At 40.2% G+C, this 16,808-nt stretch overlaps 1 protein-coding gene across 2 annotated transcripts in view; it reads left to right on the top strand.

Annotated features, from left to right (window-relative positions):
• LOC130904710 (zinc finger protein OZF-like) overlaps positions 1 to 10,886 on the top strand; it is a 30,466-nt gene extending 19,580 nt beyond the window's left edge. Inside the window, exon 3 of one of the 2 annotated variants that reach the window (XM_057817656.1) lies at positions 6,332 to 10,886. In XM_057817656.1, the coding sequence (XP_057673639.1) occupies positions 6,332 to 7,440 (1,109 nt within the window). In that variant the 3' untranslated portion in view covers positions 7,441 to 10,886. The remainder of the gene's footprint in view (positions 1 to 6,331) is intronic. The other variant, XM_057817654.1, reaches the window with a different exon arrangement.
• The last annotated feature ends 5,922 nt before the right edge of the window (positions 10,887 to 16,808 follow it).

Raw genomic sequence — 16,808 nt, 5'->3', positions numbered from 1 at the left:
ACTAAAGTTCACTGCCGCGAGTTGACAGGGGCACTATTAAGCGTTACATCGGCTTATTATCTGATGAACACTATGAGAGTACAGACAACTTTTCAGTACCTCTGATTAAGATAAACAAGGAAACATCTCAAGTGCATAGTGCATCGAAGAATTGAAGCTGAACTAATTTCCTCTGGAGTAAAGCGGCCAATGAGGTAATTTAGTTTGTGTTATTTGTTAGTTTGCGTTAATTGACTTAGTTTCTGTTAGTGTAGTTATGTATTCATGTTGTTTTATGTTTCTGTGTGAATATAATTTGACTTCATGTATATATTTATCTGTGCTGTATGAAAATGATCTGACTTAATGTATATATTTGTCTGAACTGACTTTATGTATATTTTTATCTGTATTGTTCAGTTCTCACGGCATTGTCACGGCATTGTCAAGGCAAATCAAGTTCTGTGATTAAAGCCCGTAAAAGAGAAACAGCTTGGTTCGTGATTTCGACTCGAGAGGGAATTACCCTTCGTTTCATTTCTATAATGGAGGAGGGCATAAAGACACAAGCAAATGGGCAATGTGAAATGCCACAAGCATTCAAGGAACCGAAGCCGTGTCTGCCTAATAACTTGATTCACGCAGATCATCGACTCCAGCGTCGGAAAAGACGATTTGAGAAAGACAAACAGGGAATCCTCAGGGTGGGAGATTGGCTGAGGCATGATGTTCTACCTGCAGATGGGTGTGTCTGGGAGCTGCGATTGCTGACCAGTAACTTGACATTGAAGAAACAAGGGAAACGCACTGGAAAGCCAGTCTACTTGGAGAGACCCATCCATAAGACGGTCACTTTGATTGAAGCGGTGTAATGCAATCACATTTCCTTGCAATGGTTCTGATCATCCAGTATTAAATAGGTTAGAGTGAAATCACAAGTGATTTGGTGGGAGTGTAGCTGCCATTACAGCAGAATAAAGAAATAAATAATTGACTCTTTGATCTGGGGGTGTAATGTTAAGTATTTAGTTTCTTTGATATGGGGTGGGAACTAAAGTTCACTGCCGCGAGTTGACAGGGGCACTATTAAGCGTTACATCGGCTTATTATCTGATAAACACTATGAGAGTACAGACAACTTTTCAGTACCTCTGATTAAGATCAACAAGGAAACATCTCAAGTGCATAGTGCATCGAAGAATTGAAGCTGAACTAATTTCCTCTGGAGTAAGCGGCCAATGAGTTCTCACTGTAATTCCCTCTCGAGTCGAAATGACGAACCAAGCTGTTTCTCTTTTATGGGCATTGTCACCGCATTGTCAAGGCAAATCAAGGCATTGTCAAGGCAAATCAAGTTCTGTGATTAAAGCCCGATGCAGAAATCGCTGACATCAAGGATTGGTCGAGATGTTCTTTTTCAAATATTTACCCTTTTAAATTTTTTTTTTTTTTTCAATTGCTCTTTGGAACGATTATTTATCATCTAACATATTGGGGAAAATGCGACAGAAACAAAAAAAATAAAAGTAAGCCATAGTTTTGAGGTAGATATCCGTGACTTATTTACAGACATCATTTTTTTCATTGTGACGTAATTTGTTTAAAAGTTTAAAATATGCGAGTGAATAATTTTGTAAAGTGTTTTTTTTTTTTTGTTTTTTTGTTTTTTTTAACGAAATATTAGACATCAATTAATGATTATAAGCTAAAAATGACATTTTGAATAATAACACTTTCTTTTTATGGCTGGGTTTAAACAAAAGCGGTTGTGCAACGTCTGTAAATGGGGGTTTCCACGGTAAAACGGACACATTAAAAATACTTCGGGGGCTTAACGCGCCATGAATCTGCTATGGCAGCATATAGACCTATTGTTCTATCAAACACAACAGTTCTTTTGGCTGAAAATACAGTAGTTTATTTTAGAGAAAGGTGCAAGAGCAGAAACTACTTTTTCAGTCTTGTCTGTTTTCCGCCATATATATATATACAGTGGTACCTCTACATACGAATTTAATTCGTTCCAGGACCTTGTTTGTAAGTCGAAATGGTCGTATGTCGAGCAGGATTTTCCCATAGGAATACATTATAATTCCATTAATTCGTTCCAAAGCCTAAAAACATACACTAAATTCTTAATAAATACTGCTGGCACTGTTACAAATGGCAATTAAACATAGAAAAACAAATAAGTTATAAATAAATAAGTCAGAATAATATAATAATAATAAGAAGAATTAATAATTATTCCTGTAAATAATGTAACGAATTGGATTCTAATATGGCGGACACTTTTTACTGTCCCTGAACGCACCGCGAAGCTGACGTCACGGTGAGATAGGTCGGTGCGGTAGAGATAATACTTTCGTTTTCTTGAGAGCAGTCAACTGCTTAAGACAATGGGCGTTTTGTGTTGGATAAGTTCTTAAATAAATGATAAAAACGTGACGAAGCTGGCGATTTCCTTGGCAATGTTACCACAATAATAATTGTCACCTTAACTTATAAATAGTGGCGAACGGTGGTCGGAAGAGGACCATGGAGCTGTATTGTTGAGCCAGTTCAGGGACGCGCACACCAAGCTCATATTTTTCTATAACTTGCATCTTCATTTCAAAGGTAAGCATCACTTTTTTCCTTGTTTCTCCAACTGTATCAACTTTTTTTGAAAACTGTGTTGATTTCTCACACAAGAAAATCCACCGTGCGTTCGTTTGCAGTGCTGTCATGTCGTCGTATTTCGAGCAACTCGTCGGATGTAGAAACAAATGGCGGCTCAAGTTTTACGTCGGATGTCGAAAAGATCGTGTGTCGAAGTGATCGTATGTAGAGGTACCACTGTATATATATATATATATATATATATATAAATATACACACACACACACACACACACACACACACACAGTGGACATGGACAAACGATCTTTTTGACATCCGATGTAAAATTTGACTCGCCATTTGTTTCTACATCCCGCGACATGCTCAAAATACGATGATTTATGACAGTTTCTTTGTTTTCCCGCAAGAGGGATGCACGGCGGATTTTCTTGTGAGAGAAATGAACACATATATTCGAAGAATGTTAGTGCAGGTGGTGGGAAAAAAAGGCTTACCATTGAAATAAAGATGGATATGACAGAAAAATATGAGCGTGGAATGCACGTCCGTGAACCGGCTCGACAATACGGCCATAGAATTTTTACGGTCTCGGCGGTATTTCCTTATTTGTAAAACCGAGTCTAAAACACAAGATGCCTTCAATATTGTTGATTTTAACGGAGGCGGCGTGCTTATGCTTCGTTGTAGCGCTCAGCTATGGTACATGTACGTAAAATGCTGATTACAGCTACATTACCCCCAGGGCCATGCAAAGAGGGTTACGACACTTTTTGATGTCGCCGCGGGTGGTCACGTGGTTCATGTAGGGCGTGAGTAGTTCCAAGCACAAGCAGCGCTGTAGTGGTTTGCAATGCAACTGACAGCGGGAATTGCAACATTTATGGAAAAATGGATAAAATCATGTATCTAAGTACTTGTTTGGTTATGTCGTTGCATTATGACATATACACTCACCGGCCAATTTATTAGGTACACCTGTCCAACTGCTCGTTAACACTTAATTTCTAATCAGCCAATCACATGGCGGCAACTCAGTGCATTTAGGCATGTAGACATGGTTTAAGACAATCTCCTGCAGTTCAAACCGAGCATCAGTATGGGGAAGAAAGGTGATTTGAGTGACTTTGAACGGGGCATGGTTGTTGGTGCCAGAAGGGCTGGTCTGAGTATATCAGAGACTGCTGATCTACTGGGATTTTCACGCACAATCATCGCTAGGGTTTACAGAGAATGGTCCGAAAAAGAAAAATAACAAGTGAGCAGCAGTTCTGTGGCCGGAAATGCCTTGTTGATGCCAGAGGTCAGAGGAGAATGGCCAGACTGGTTCGAGCTGATAGAAAGGCAACAGTGACTCAAATAACCACCCGTTACAACCAGGGTAGGCAGAAGAGCATCTCTGAACGCACAGTACGTCGAACTTTGAGGCAGATGGGCTGCAGCAGCAGAAGATCACGCCGGGTGCCACTCCTTTCAGCTAAGAACGGGAAACTGAGGCTACAATTTCCACAAGCTCATCGAAATTGGACAATAGAAAACGTTGCCTGGTCTGATGAGTCTCGATTCCTGCTGCGACATTCGGATCGTAGGGTCAGAATTTGGCGTCAACAACATGAAACCATGGATCCATCCTGCCTTGTATCAACGGTTCAGACTGGTGGTGGTGGTGTAATGGTGTGGGGAATAGTCCGTTGGTACCAATTTAGCATCGTTGGAACGCCACAGCCCACCTGAGTATTGTTGCTGACCATGTCCATCCCTTTATGACCACAATGAATGTACCCAACCTCTGATGGTTACTTTCAGCAGGATAATGCGCCATGTCATACAGCTGGAATCATCTCCGACTGGTTTCTTGAACACGACAATAAGTTCACTGTACTCAAATGGCCTCCACAGTCACCAGATCTCAATCCAATAGAGCATCTTTGGGATATAGTAGAACGGGAGATTTGCATCATGGATGTGCAGCCGACAAATCTGCACCGTGTGATGCCATCATGTCAATATGGACCAAACTCTCTGAGGAATGCTTCCAGCACCTTGTTGAATCTATGCCACGAAGAATTGAGGCAGTTCTGAAGGCAAAAGGGGGTCCAACCTTTTACTAGCATGGTGTACCTAATAAAGTGGCCGGTGAGTGTATGTAAGTGCTAGTTTTACATTTGGAGTGGTTAGGCGACAACTGAAAACTATGTAAACTAAAAAGGGAGGAGGGGTTGAGGAGGCGGAGTCCTCATTCAACACCACTAACCCAGCAGCCATTTAAAACTGCATCACAAAGATTTTTGGAACGAATACAAGGCTATTGCTATCAGGAATGCTAAAGCTATTGTAAACACAAACTAAGCTAAACTACGGGGCTTGTGGCGATACAGAGACGCTGCGGCCTTCTCGTAGTCGGGTTATTTGGGAATGCAACCCAAAGCAGGTGGTAAACTCGCATCTAAGGCTAAACACCGATAATCGACAAGTAGCCGTCTTCCGACGGATCCCGCCACTCTAGTCGGTCCGGCAGGCCGAGCCCGAGGCGGGGCAGGCCGAGCCCGGTTCCCCGGCGGCGGGACCTCCGGCGAACACTCCGGTTTCTCGAGCATTCCCGCACAACGTGCGGGACACAAGGCGTGCGCCTCCATCCGGAGCAAAGCAGGGCCCCAAATACGCCGTGGCGAACCGGCCGGGGCGGGCGAATTATCCGCTACGAACGTAGCTGCTGCTGCCGAGACGGAAGATTCTTTTTTTTGCCGAAATGACCCGAGAGCCAAAGCCCCGGAAAAAAAAAAAATGCAGATTATACGACCACCATTCTTCATGAAAAACATGCCAATCATATCAGTTTCACCACAGACATTTGGACAAGTGATGTCCAGTAAGCAAGCTTATCATGACGGCACAGTGGTTAGATGATAACATAATCATGCAGAAAACCACACAAGAAGTCAGCCAGTCAGTAATGCATTCAGTATGTAAAATGACGAGCAGTCAGATGACTTTGTAACGCTGCCTTTATTTTCGGCTTAACAAAACTCAGGCACTGACAATGTCAGAGAATCTGTCATTATTTAGATGTTGGAATTTACCACTTGTTCATATTTGATGTTGAAAAAAGAGCAATAAATCATATTTTTGATAATGATATGATGAAATATTTTTTATGTATCACAAATATATTTTAATTCATTTTCCAATTAGTGTCCTTCGACTCGGCACGAAACTGAGAGAATCTTTTCATCCTCTCAAACCTGCCACCGCAGAAGGAGTCGGTATGCTGGGAGCGACATTTTTATTGTTTCTGCGATCATTTCTTAGACCTGTTGTATTGTTCTGCATGTTTGTAGGACAAGTGGCTGATTAAACCTGAGGTTGAAAATTTGTTCCGCGTTGTATCCCCTAAGGTTCTTCACACGATTCGATGGTAAACTTTCGGTCTTCATAACATTTTGACCAAATTTAAATTTTAAGTTATTTTTGGCCGATAGTTTTCGACGCTGAATTTTCCGTCGCATCTCTTTCCGAAACAATGTCTCTTGCGCCTCAAAATGAAACCGCGTATTTTTTTCCACTCTATTTTTTTGATGAATACTTTTTTAAAACTGTGTGATGCACTGAATCTGCGAAATGTGAAATGCGTAGTCACGAGGGATCACAGTACTCCAAGTTTTGCACAAAGAAAAAACTGGCCGATGACGTGGCGGTGGTCCATAAAATATATCAATGGTTTTGTGTCTTGCAGGTTCCAGAAAATATCTTGGTGCTGAGCGGCAGGAGCAGGAATCTCCTGGCGTTAAAAAGGATGTTCAGCTCCCCCAAATCAAAGAGGAGGAGCCAGAGCCCTGTCAACAGAAGGAGAGAGAAAAGCAACTTCCAATCAAAAAGGAGGAGGAGGAGCTGCCATTCAATAAAGAGGGGGAAGGTATCACCAGGTCAACTGGTGAGCCCTTGAATAGTGAAGATGGTCCAAGTGAGGCCAGCAGAGGGGCGGTGCCTTCAAGTGGCGGCGGCAGCAGCAGCTCAACAGAAGGATTGCAAGTGGACCGTTTCATTGCTCCACTATCAGATAGTGAAGACGCCACGTCACTCTCGCCTGACATTGATGTTGAAGGTCATAAGAACAACCACAGTGATGACAAACTCTGCAAATGCTCTTACTGTGGGAAAACCTTTGCCAGGAAGTATAATTGTCTTATGCATATGAGGAGCCATACTGGTGAAAAACCTTTTGTTTGCTCAGTTTGTGGTCAAACATTCACTATGAAGCAACACTTAAATCTACACACAAGAACCCACACTGGTGAAAAACCTTTTTCCTGCTCATTTTGTGGTCAAGGATTCACTCAAAAGCCAAACCTAAAAAGACACGAATTAACCCACACTGGCGAAAAACCCTTTTCCTGCTCAGTTTGTGATCAGAGATTCAGTCTCAAGAAAACATTACAAGATCACGTAAGAACTCATACCGGAGAAAAAAAAAATTCCTGCTTAGTTTGTGGTCAAACGTTTGGTCGTAAGCAACACTTAAAACAACACACGAGAACCCACACTGGCGAAAAACCTTTTTCCTGTTTAGTTTGTGGTGAAAGATTCACTATAAAGAATAACATGGAAAAACACACAAGAACCCACACTGGCGAAAAACCCTTTACCTGCTCAGTTTGTGGTCAAAGATTCACTCGAAAGGATAGCTTGAAAATACACACAAGAAATCACACTGGTGAAAAACCCTTTTCCTGCTCAGATGGTGGTCAGAGATTCAGTCTCAAGAAAACCTTACAAAGTCACGGAAGAACTCACACCGGAGAAAAACCTTTTCCCTGCTCAGTTGTGGTCAAAGATTCCCTCTAAAGTAAAGCTTGAAAATACACACAGGAACCCACACTGAAGAAAAACCTTTTAACTGCTCAGTTTGTGCCCGAGGCTTCACTCGGAAGGATCTGTTTAAAAGACACGTGTTTGTGTTGGTGTGAGAAGCAGTGGCCAATGACTGTTTGCCTGTCCTAAATGCTGGCTTTATCGAATTGTGCACATAGGATGATTGTATTCTGTAGAGCTTCCTCAAATCCTGTTGAGGATTGTTACCTTACATGTGCTTTGATGTGCATCCACACCATTGCTCAAAGTATTGTCTCACCTGATTTAACTCCCTTGTTAAGTGCCATATTACGATTACGATATGAGTATTCGGGGCAAATACAGAGGTCAGGGGTGTACCACGAGATTGAAATCGCACTGTTACGACGAGAAAAAAAGTTGTATTATAACGTAGGAGTAGTATAGCTGAATAAACTGCTCCAGACTTTACGTACTTGTTGTACATTAGATGGGAGCTACGTCATATAAGTCGTTCTATTGATTAATCATAATTGGAGATGAGCTAATAGATGATTTCCTTATTTCGGAAAGTGATTCTAAAACATAGCCTCACGAGATGCTTTCATTATTGTTGACTTTAGCAGGGGCGGCAAAGCGCTGCGGAAAGTACCTACCTGCTTAATCAGCTACATTAAAGTGCGTATGACAGGAGAAAAAAAGTCTTAAATAGCATTATTATGTGAATTAGAACCATATTTTGAGATGATTCAACTACTGGTGTCAACAATAATCGATGCGGCGATGCATCCCGATGCGGGCCATGGACGATGCGATTCGATGCGGGCAACAAGCCGAATCGATTCAGCACATATTAAAATATATGTCCGTTCAAAAATCTTCCAGTGATGCAATGGATTTGGTTTCCCCATTTGTATTATTATTCTCATGTTTACCTGTAGAGGGAGCTACTGTACAAGAAATGCAGGGGGGACGAGGAACCCAAATTTGCTTCCTCACGGGAGTAACGTCACAGACATGCGCAATTGCGCAGTGCCAATCGAGAAAGCAGAGAGATAAGACATAACAACAATGGCTGAAGCGGAGAAAGAGGGAGTGCGAAAGATTATTGACGCATCAAAGACATTGAAAGCAGGCATATGGAGACATTTTGGCTTCTATGAGGTTGGTGGGAAACTTGACCAAACTTATGCGGTGTGTGTAAAAAAAAAAAAAAAGCCCTGGTCTCATTCAAAGCACTAATTAAATGCTCTGATTTTAAAAAAAAAACTTTTTTTTTTTTAAATATATATTACTATTTTCATTTGACTACAACCAGGAATGACACAAGAGCCGATAAAAAGTTGTTTAATGTCTGACCGCTTGTGTTGCCTCAAGATTCACGAAAAATATGCTTTGCTTTAGCATTTTAATGCATCCCAGGCTTTAATGCATCGTGATGCATTGCCGAATCGAATCGAATCGAATTGAATCGTGGCCCTCCGAATCGTAATCGAATCGAATCGTGAGGGCAGTGCCGATGCACACCTCTAGATTCAACTGTATACAACAATTTAGGAAAGCGCAGATGACGAGAAATTAATGTTTTAATCCGCCGTTTAGCCACACCTACCATTATAGGGCTCTAGCGTCCCCAACAGGTGGATGACGTCAGCGGGAGAATGGGCTCATCGGTTTCACTATTCAGCGGGAATTAGTGAGGGGGAATTATTCAGAACGAGGCAAACGGGACGAAGAGAGCCGCAAAATGTCTTTGTTTCTCTACTCCAATATTTTTACAGGATTTTCTTTTTATCCCAGTATTTTTCCCCAATAGCTAAATAAATGGCATGGTCATGACAAATAACAGTCTTGTGCTAAATGGGATATGAAATAATAAAAATGCATTTATTCAGGACGACATGGCAAAATTACTCCGTAGTGGTCAAAACTGTCGACTTCACCTTTACTGTCGCACCTCCCGAACAATATTTTATGCCACCTAAATCGGGCTTATGTCATTTCCCTTCCCCGGCTTTGGAGAATGTAAACAAACCAAGAGGCGTGACAGTTAGCCGACATGCTAACCCGAACTGAGTGATGTTTCAAATTGTTCGAAACGGAAAATCACACAAAAATAACCCGGATTATTTCACATGACAACTGGGTTGTCGATTGTCTTCGCCGATCGGCAACCCGCCCGTCTGCGAACAATTTAGAGCTTGTCATTCCCCTGCTGAGGGCTCGTTTGCGGGAAGCAGCTGGACAATGACCGCAGGACAAACCGGCCGACGTCGAAGGAGCGTGTAGCTGCCAAATGGTTAACATGAATATGGCAAAATAATGCTTTACTATACGGCTAAGTCGTAAACAGCGAGAGACTCATAGGAGTGCGGCTGCAGTTGTTATGCAGCTAACATGACAATGTTTATGAGGAAAGCGTTTTACATGCCCATCCATGATCAAACGTAAGTAGTCCTTTGTTTAAAGTTTGTAGTTTTTACTTTGTAATTGCTGTATTCATGGCTATTTTTAACACAAAGTTGCAATTTCTGATCGGTTGGAAAGTTTGACAGAACACCGGGGACATGAAGAGGGCAATAAGCCGAGTATAGTGTTCTCCCGGCGGGGGGATGTGCGAGGGGACAAGGAGCATGTCAGCCACAAAATGGAAGCCACCTACATGTTGAAATGATCCCAATGTTTGACATAATAAAAAAACACGATGTTTACTCCCTTCCTCGTAAGTCCCATGGTCCCACAGTAGTACGGCTTGTTTTGGCCAATATCCACCGGGGAATGGGAACCTTTTCAAACCCCAAAAAGGCGCATGCCTCTCCCTCGTACAGCAAGATTTTTCTGCAGCCGTTTGGCTAGCGTGATGCAAAAAATAAATGAATCCGCAAAATCAGCTGAATCCTTAGTCCTTCTTATACAACAGTACGGCTGTATAGTGGAGAGGACTCCTTCTCCCGTACACGTCACAGCGCCCTCTTCCTCAATGCAAGACCGAAGCGACGGAAGTCTGTCATTTTCGTAGCGCGGGATTCAAAAAATTTAATGAATATATATCGATGGCTTCTTCACACATCCAAGTGGTCCATTTTGATTCAGGAGCATAAAGTACCGCGTGTATTATGGAATAAACATGCTTTTTCGTGTCACAGGCACTTTAACTCTACCTAATAATTCATATTTTTTTTCCCCGTAACAGCACGATCTTTTCGTATTCTTTTTCTTTTTTTGGCCCTAATACCTTGTCGTGTAAATTGGGCACTGATTACTAAATTTTTGTGTGTCTTTTAATCATATTGTCCCTCGTAGATGAAAATCTCTCGACTCAGCTTTCGAACTTTAAAGTTCCCAATTGACCCTGACCTACTGTCACAGACCCTTTTTGTGTCACCCTTTTTGCGATCGCGTGTTTTTTTTGTGTGTTCAATAAACCCTTTTATGCAATCTCTCTTTTATTGTTGTCTGATTGCTTTCTGAAGTGAGCGGTGTTTTCTAATTCAGTGGTCAAGCCATTTGCACTTTCTGTTCAGTTGCGTTTCCCTTTCATGTTTTACTGCACAGACAAAGCGTGTGAGTTGCGATTGCTTTATAAGGAAAATCATGACCTTAACGTTGCGCACAAGTATAGTCCTGTGGTCTACGCACTCGTCTGTCGCACGGGAAACAAGGGTTTGAATCCCGCTGGAAACCATAATTGCTTTTGCTGCCCATTTTTTTAAATATAGACAGTGCTGTCCTGTTCATCACTTTTCCATTCGGGTTCAAATTGGAAGTGGAATTGGAACAATATGTTTATGTAGCCAACAAGTGACACTATGGAAGTACATCAGCGCTGCACAGTGATGTCACCACCCAGAGTGCATCGCGCCGTCAACAACGAGCGACCTACTAGTACACCTAATTTTTCAAATTTTACAAAAACAAAAACATTAAGAGGGATTTGAATATCAAATTATTATAACTCATACTAAAATTTTATCTTTTAAGAACAAGTCTTTCTGTCCGTGTTTCCCTGTAAAGTGCTTGTACTTGTTATTTTACCACCTTGTTTTTACTCAGTCCTAGCCTCCTATTCCCGTTGTTCAGAATAAGCCTAATTGTAGTTCCAATTGTATAATAATTTTACTACAAACTAAGGTTGTAATGAAATCCGATATTTCATTACCAAGTAGATTGTACTAGCCTTTTAAAGAGCTTTACTAGTTACAGCGAGAACACACTTCCACACAAACATACATTTCATTCAGCTGAGCAATTGGATGCGTGAGACCCATTTTTCGACTATACCAAACTTCCAAGAAAGCGCATTTATCAACGTTTCATCGGCTGCGACACCTGTGTGTCTACGTTCACCGAACAGAATGCTACGACGACACCAGCATGCCACAAAATGTTCACTGCCCCCGGGAGCGCCCCTCCCATGGGGTTTCAGAATCGGCACCTTTCAAACTAAATTTCTCGAGTCTCGGGGGTTGTAGAACCAATGCTAAGGCAAATGGCATGAATTGGAAAAAAATGAAATTTTTTTCTTTGTTTTTATTATTGAAAAAATTAATCGTATACATGTGTATTTTTCAGCCTTTCTGTCTTCCAGTAGTCTGTTTTTGCTTTTGGTACATTCCTACAAGGAAGGACACTGATAAAGGTGGAAGTAGTCGCAGAAACACGTCAGGTAAATAAAACAATCAAACACACTCTGGGATAAAATAAAAAAAACTAATCTATCAGTGTAGACAAAATGAACCTACTTGGAAGTCTGGCTTTTTTGCTTCTTAGCTGTGACAGAAAGCCTTGCAGCTTCTTTCTGATGTTAATTCAATTTAGATATTTTTATAGATTTATATTTTTAATTGTTATATTTAAAATTGTTGAACCTCATTTATTTTTTTGTAGTTAAATTTCATTTTTACTTTTGGTTTATTAAGTTTTTTTAATCTCCCTATTTTTGCACTCATTTTCACTTTTATTTATTCATTTATTTAAATTAGGTGGCAGAGTGGTTGGCACTTCTGCCTTCCAGTTTTGAGATTGTTGGTTCAAAACAGGCAGTACTCCTATTGACGCGACAATATAATATTCATTCATATATATGAATATTCGGGACACGCATGAAATAAAATATTGCAGTAAAACCAGACTTCATACGCGGTGTGTTCCCTGAGTGTAGCACTAGGTGGCAATGTCCCTTCAATTTCAATTTATTCACGCACACATTCATATTTACAAAGTGTACATCAGGGGTTTTCAACCCAGTCCTCAAGGCACACTGTGGGTCCTGGTTTTTGTTCCAGCCGATCCAGCAGAGACAGTTGAACCAATGAGGCTTCTGCTAAAACAAGCCACACCTGACTGCAATCAACTGATTGCACTTGTAAAACACCAGATTGGGGAAAAAGTGTTGTCATCTTGTTTGGTAAGAATGAAATCCTGCACCCACAGTGTGCCTTAGTGGAATAGGTTGGGAACCCCTGGTGTACATCATATCTCAGTGCTGAGCCAAGATTATGTGTGAGTCAGGTCTCCTTAAGAAGCTACTAAAAGCTTATAGTCAGGAGCCACTTCAGTAGAGAGTAAGACGCGAGTAAGAAGTGTTCGAGATTGTAATTGCCGTACATGTTGCCTATGACCTGCTACTGCTGTACCATTCTTCTACAACCCCTAGCAAAAAGTATGAAATCACCAGTCTCGGACGAGCACTCACAAGGACACACAACACACAAGGAAATAACAAAACACATCTCTAGTATTTAGTAGCACCACCTCTGGCTTTTATGACAGCTTGCATTCTCTGAGGCATGGACTTGATGAGAATTCTTCATCAATTTGGTGCCAACTCTTTTTTTGATTGCAGTTGCCAAATCATCCTTGCAGGTCGGAGCCTTGCTGTGGACCATTTTTTTCCATTTCCACCACAGGTTAAAAATAGGGTTGAGATCTGGGCTATTTGCAAGCCATGACATTGACTGGATGATTCTTTCTCCAAGGAATTCTTCAACAGTTTTAGCTCTGTGGCATGATGCATTGTCATCTTGGAAAAACAAACATATTTTCAGTTGAAGGGATAAGACAGCTGTCTAAAATTTCGTCGAGGGACAACGGACTTTCTACTCATCATCGGGAACAGATGACATGTTCGGCTGTGCTGTCGCTGCCATAGAAAAGTACTACACACTCAAAGTAAATGTTTTTTGTGGAACATGCCTTCAGACAGCGAAGCCAAGCACCTCAAGAAACTATTGCTCATTATCTCGCCGTGCTGCGCGATCTTGCTTCAAAATGCGGGTTTGAAGACCAAACGAAATGATCTGTGACCTGTGGCCTATACTACGAACTGAGTTCAACCTCCCCAGAAGTAATCCAGTTTACCAGCGGGTAACCGGAGTTGACAAAACCTGGCTGTCTAGTTTGTGGTCAGTCGGTGCTACGACGCTGATTATGAGGTTGATTAGTCGAACCTGTGTCAACCCAGTCAGAGTTACTGCGCGTTCACATAAAAGGGGGCGGAGACCAGAGTCAAACACTACTTGTGACGATGGCACGGGCACCTTACTTCACGGAGGAGGAATGCGCGATGATCATGCGGAGTTATGAGGAATTAAAATCCACCCTCACCGCGAAATCGAACATCGTTTCAGCGAGTAGAGTGCGACGGGTCTGTTGACAGCGAATTTACAGATCGTGTGATTTGTGAATGCGTCAATATGCCAGTTTACTTATGTCCATGCAAAGAAATAAAGCCTGCTGTCAGGACAATAAAATAAGATTTGGTACGTTAACAGTAAAAAAATAATTTATCGCGCATCACCACATGAAGCAGGATAATTGTATGTTTAGTCCCATTGACTGTATGAATATGTATGTCCTTTTTTTTTTTTTTTCCCTTAGTTTGGGCCTAAAAAATCAAGCCCGACCGGAGCCCGATCAATTAACTTGATTTGCAGGCCCGACCCGACCCCCCCCCCCCCTCCATAATTTTATGTTATCTTTGTGAGGACTCAGGAGAAGAAGGAAATGCGGGGATGCCATGCGTTGTTGCATGAATTAAAGCCCGTCTTTTGTAACGAATTTTCACAGTTAAACTATGGAGGTAGATTTGTGTCTTTATTATTCAATCCAAAAAAAAGTTGCTTCAATCAAAATATATATTTTCAATCGAAGAAAACGTCTGTTCAATCAAAAAAAAATGTGTTTGAATGCAAAAATAAATTTGAAACTCAAAAAAATATATTTGAAAACTTTTTCTTTGATTTAATTTTTTTTTTTTTTTTGATTTAAGTCAAGTTTTTTTTTTTTATTGAAACACCATTTTTGATTGAAGTCATGTAATTTTGCGTTTGGACCACATTTTGGCGAGGACATTTGTGTCTTTATTATTCAATCAAAAATTAAGTCGCTTCAAACAAAAAAATATATATTTTCAAAAGAAAATTCACTTCAATCAAAAATTTCAAAAAATTCAATCGTAGAAAAAAAGGTTTGAATGTGAAAAAATATTTGAGACTCAGAAATTCGCATTTGAACACTTTATTTTTCATTCAAACAGTTTTCTTTGATTGAAGCAATCCTTTTTGTGTTCAAGCCATATTAGGGGTAGGACATTTGTGTCAAAATCATTCAATCGCAATAAAAGTTGCTTTAATCAAAAAACTATTTTTAATCAAAGAAAAAAATCATTTGCAAAAATATATATTTTTTGAAAATATATTTTTTTATTTGAAATATATATATTTTTTTTATTACAGTATCACTTTTTTTGAAAAGCAAAACGTTTTAAACTTTTTTTTTTCAAAGTGGAAAAAGTTTTGAAGGCACTTTTTTTCGATTGAATCATTTTGACACAAAGATTCAACTTCAACGCTAGTTCCGGTGTGTTTGAGTGGCAGCTGATTGCGCCAATGGCATAAAAGTATGAAGCAAGAATAATGGCCACCAGGTCTCCATCCAGCCATCGGAGTCTCCTGGAGTCCAAGCCGAATATAGGGCACCGGTACGGGGGTGTAACATCGGCATTTCAAAAAAAGTGATACGTCAATAAAAATATATATATTTCAAATAAAAAAATATATTTTCAAAAAATTTATTTTTGCAAATGATTTTTTTCTTTGATTAAAAATAGTTTTTTGATTAAAGCAACTTTTATTGCGATTGAATGATTTTGACACAAATGTCCTACCCCTAATATGGCTCAAACACAAAAAGGATTGCTTCAATCAAAGAAAACGGTTTGAATGAAAAATAAAGTGTTCAAATGCGAATTTCTGAGTCTCAAATATTTTTTCACATTCAAACCTTTTTTTCTACGATTGAATATTTTTAAAATTTTTGATTGAAGTGATTTTCTTTTGAAAATATATATTTTTTTGTTTGAAGCGACTTAATTTTTGATTGAATAATAAAGACACAAATGTCCCAGCCAAAATGTGGTCCAAACGCAAAATGACATGACTTCAATCAAAAATGGTGTTTCAATCAAAAGAAAACTTGACTTAAATCAAACAAAAATTTTTCAATCAAAGAAAAATAGTTTTCAAATATATTTTTTTGAGTTTCAAATTTATTTTTGAATTCAAACACATTTTTTTTTGATTGAAGAGACGTTTTCTTCGATTGAAAATATATATTTTGATTGAAGCAACTTTTTTTTTGATTGAATAATAAAGACACAAATCTACCTCCATATTAAACAAGACTGTAAGATGAGTATTCAATAAACATTTATATCTTTTATATTTGTGCGTCTGTCCTATCAGTGGATTTGACATTTAATTTAATCTCTTCGAGTTGGCAGAAAAAAACGCAAGTTTTCTCAATGTTTACATAGTCTACATATTTCTATGATTATTATTAACTCATTTACACAACGAAATAACGCTGGAAAAGTCCGTTAAATATATTTCTTGTATATGAGAGCAAAGCTCCGCATTCGTTTACATTCAGCAATTTCAACGATCAATTTGAAGCGTTTCCATACCCCACTTCGAATCGCACGGCATACAGTGTTCTTACGCAGATATTCAGCATCACCATTGGAATGCATATATTGTCCCTGGCGAAAGAGCGCACGGAGAGGCACACAATCTGCCCGTTTGTGAGGGCCTGACTTCGGCGGGTTACATTATAGTGACGTCCGCCTCGATCAGTTGGCACAGGTAAAGAATTCCCTCAGCTGAAAATCTATATCTTTCATGGAGAACATCTTCCGGATACGCCAGCGTATTCTGGCGGTCTCCAAAAACCCGTGCCCTCCGAAGAGAGCCCCTCACAATCCGCGCGCCAATGTCGTATGGGTCGTCCAGGTACGCTGTCATTGTCAGGAGGACACGTCTGCGGAGGAGTGCTGTTTAAATATAGCGTGGTTAATTAGAATTCTGAGTTATGCAAGATCTAAC

This window comes from Corythoichthys intestinalis, chromosome 16 (assembly GCF_030265065.1).
Source record: "Corythoichthys intestinalis isolate RoL2023-P3 chromosome 16, ASM3026506v1, whole genome shotgun sequence".
Taxonomy (NCBI): Eukaryota; Metazoa; Chordata; class Actinopteri; order Syngnathiformes; family Syngnathidae; genus Corythoichthys; species Corythoichthys intestinalis.
This window is presented reverse-complemented; position numbering and strand designations above follow the sequence as displayed.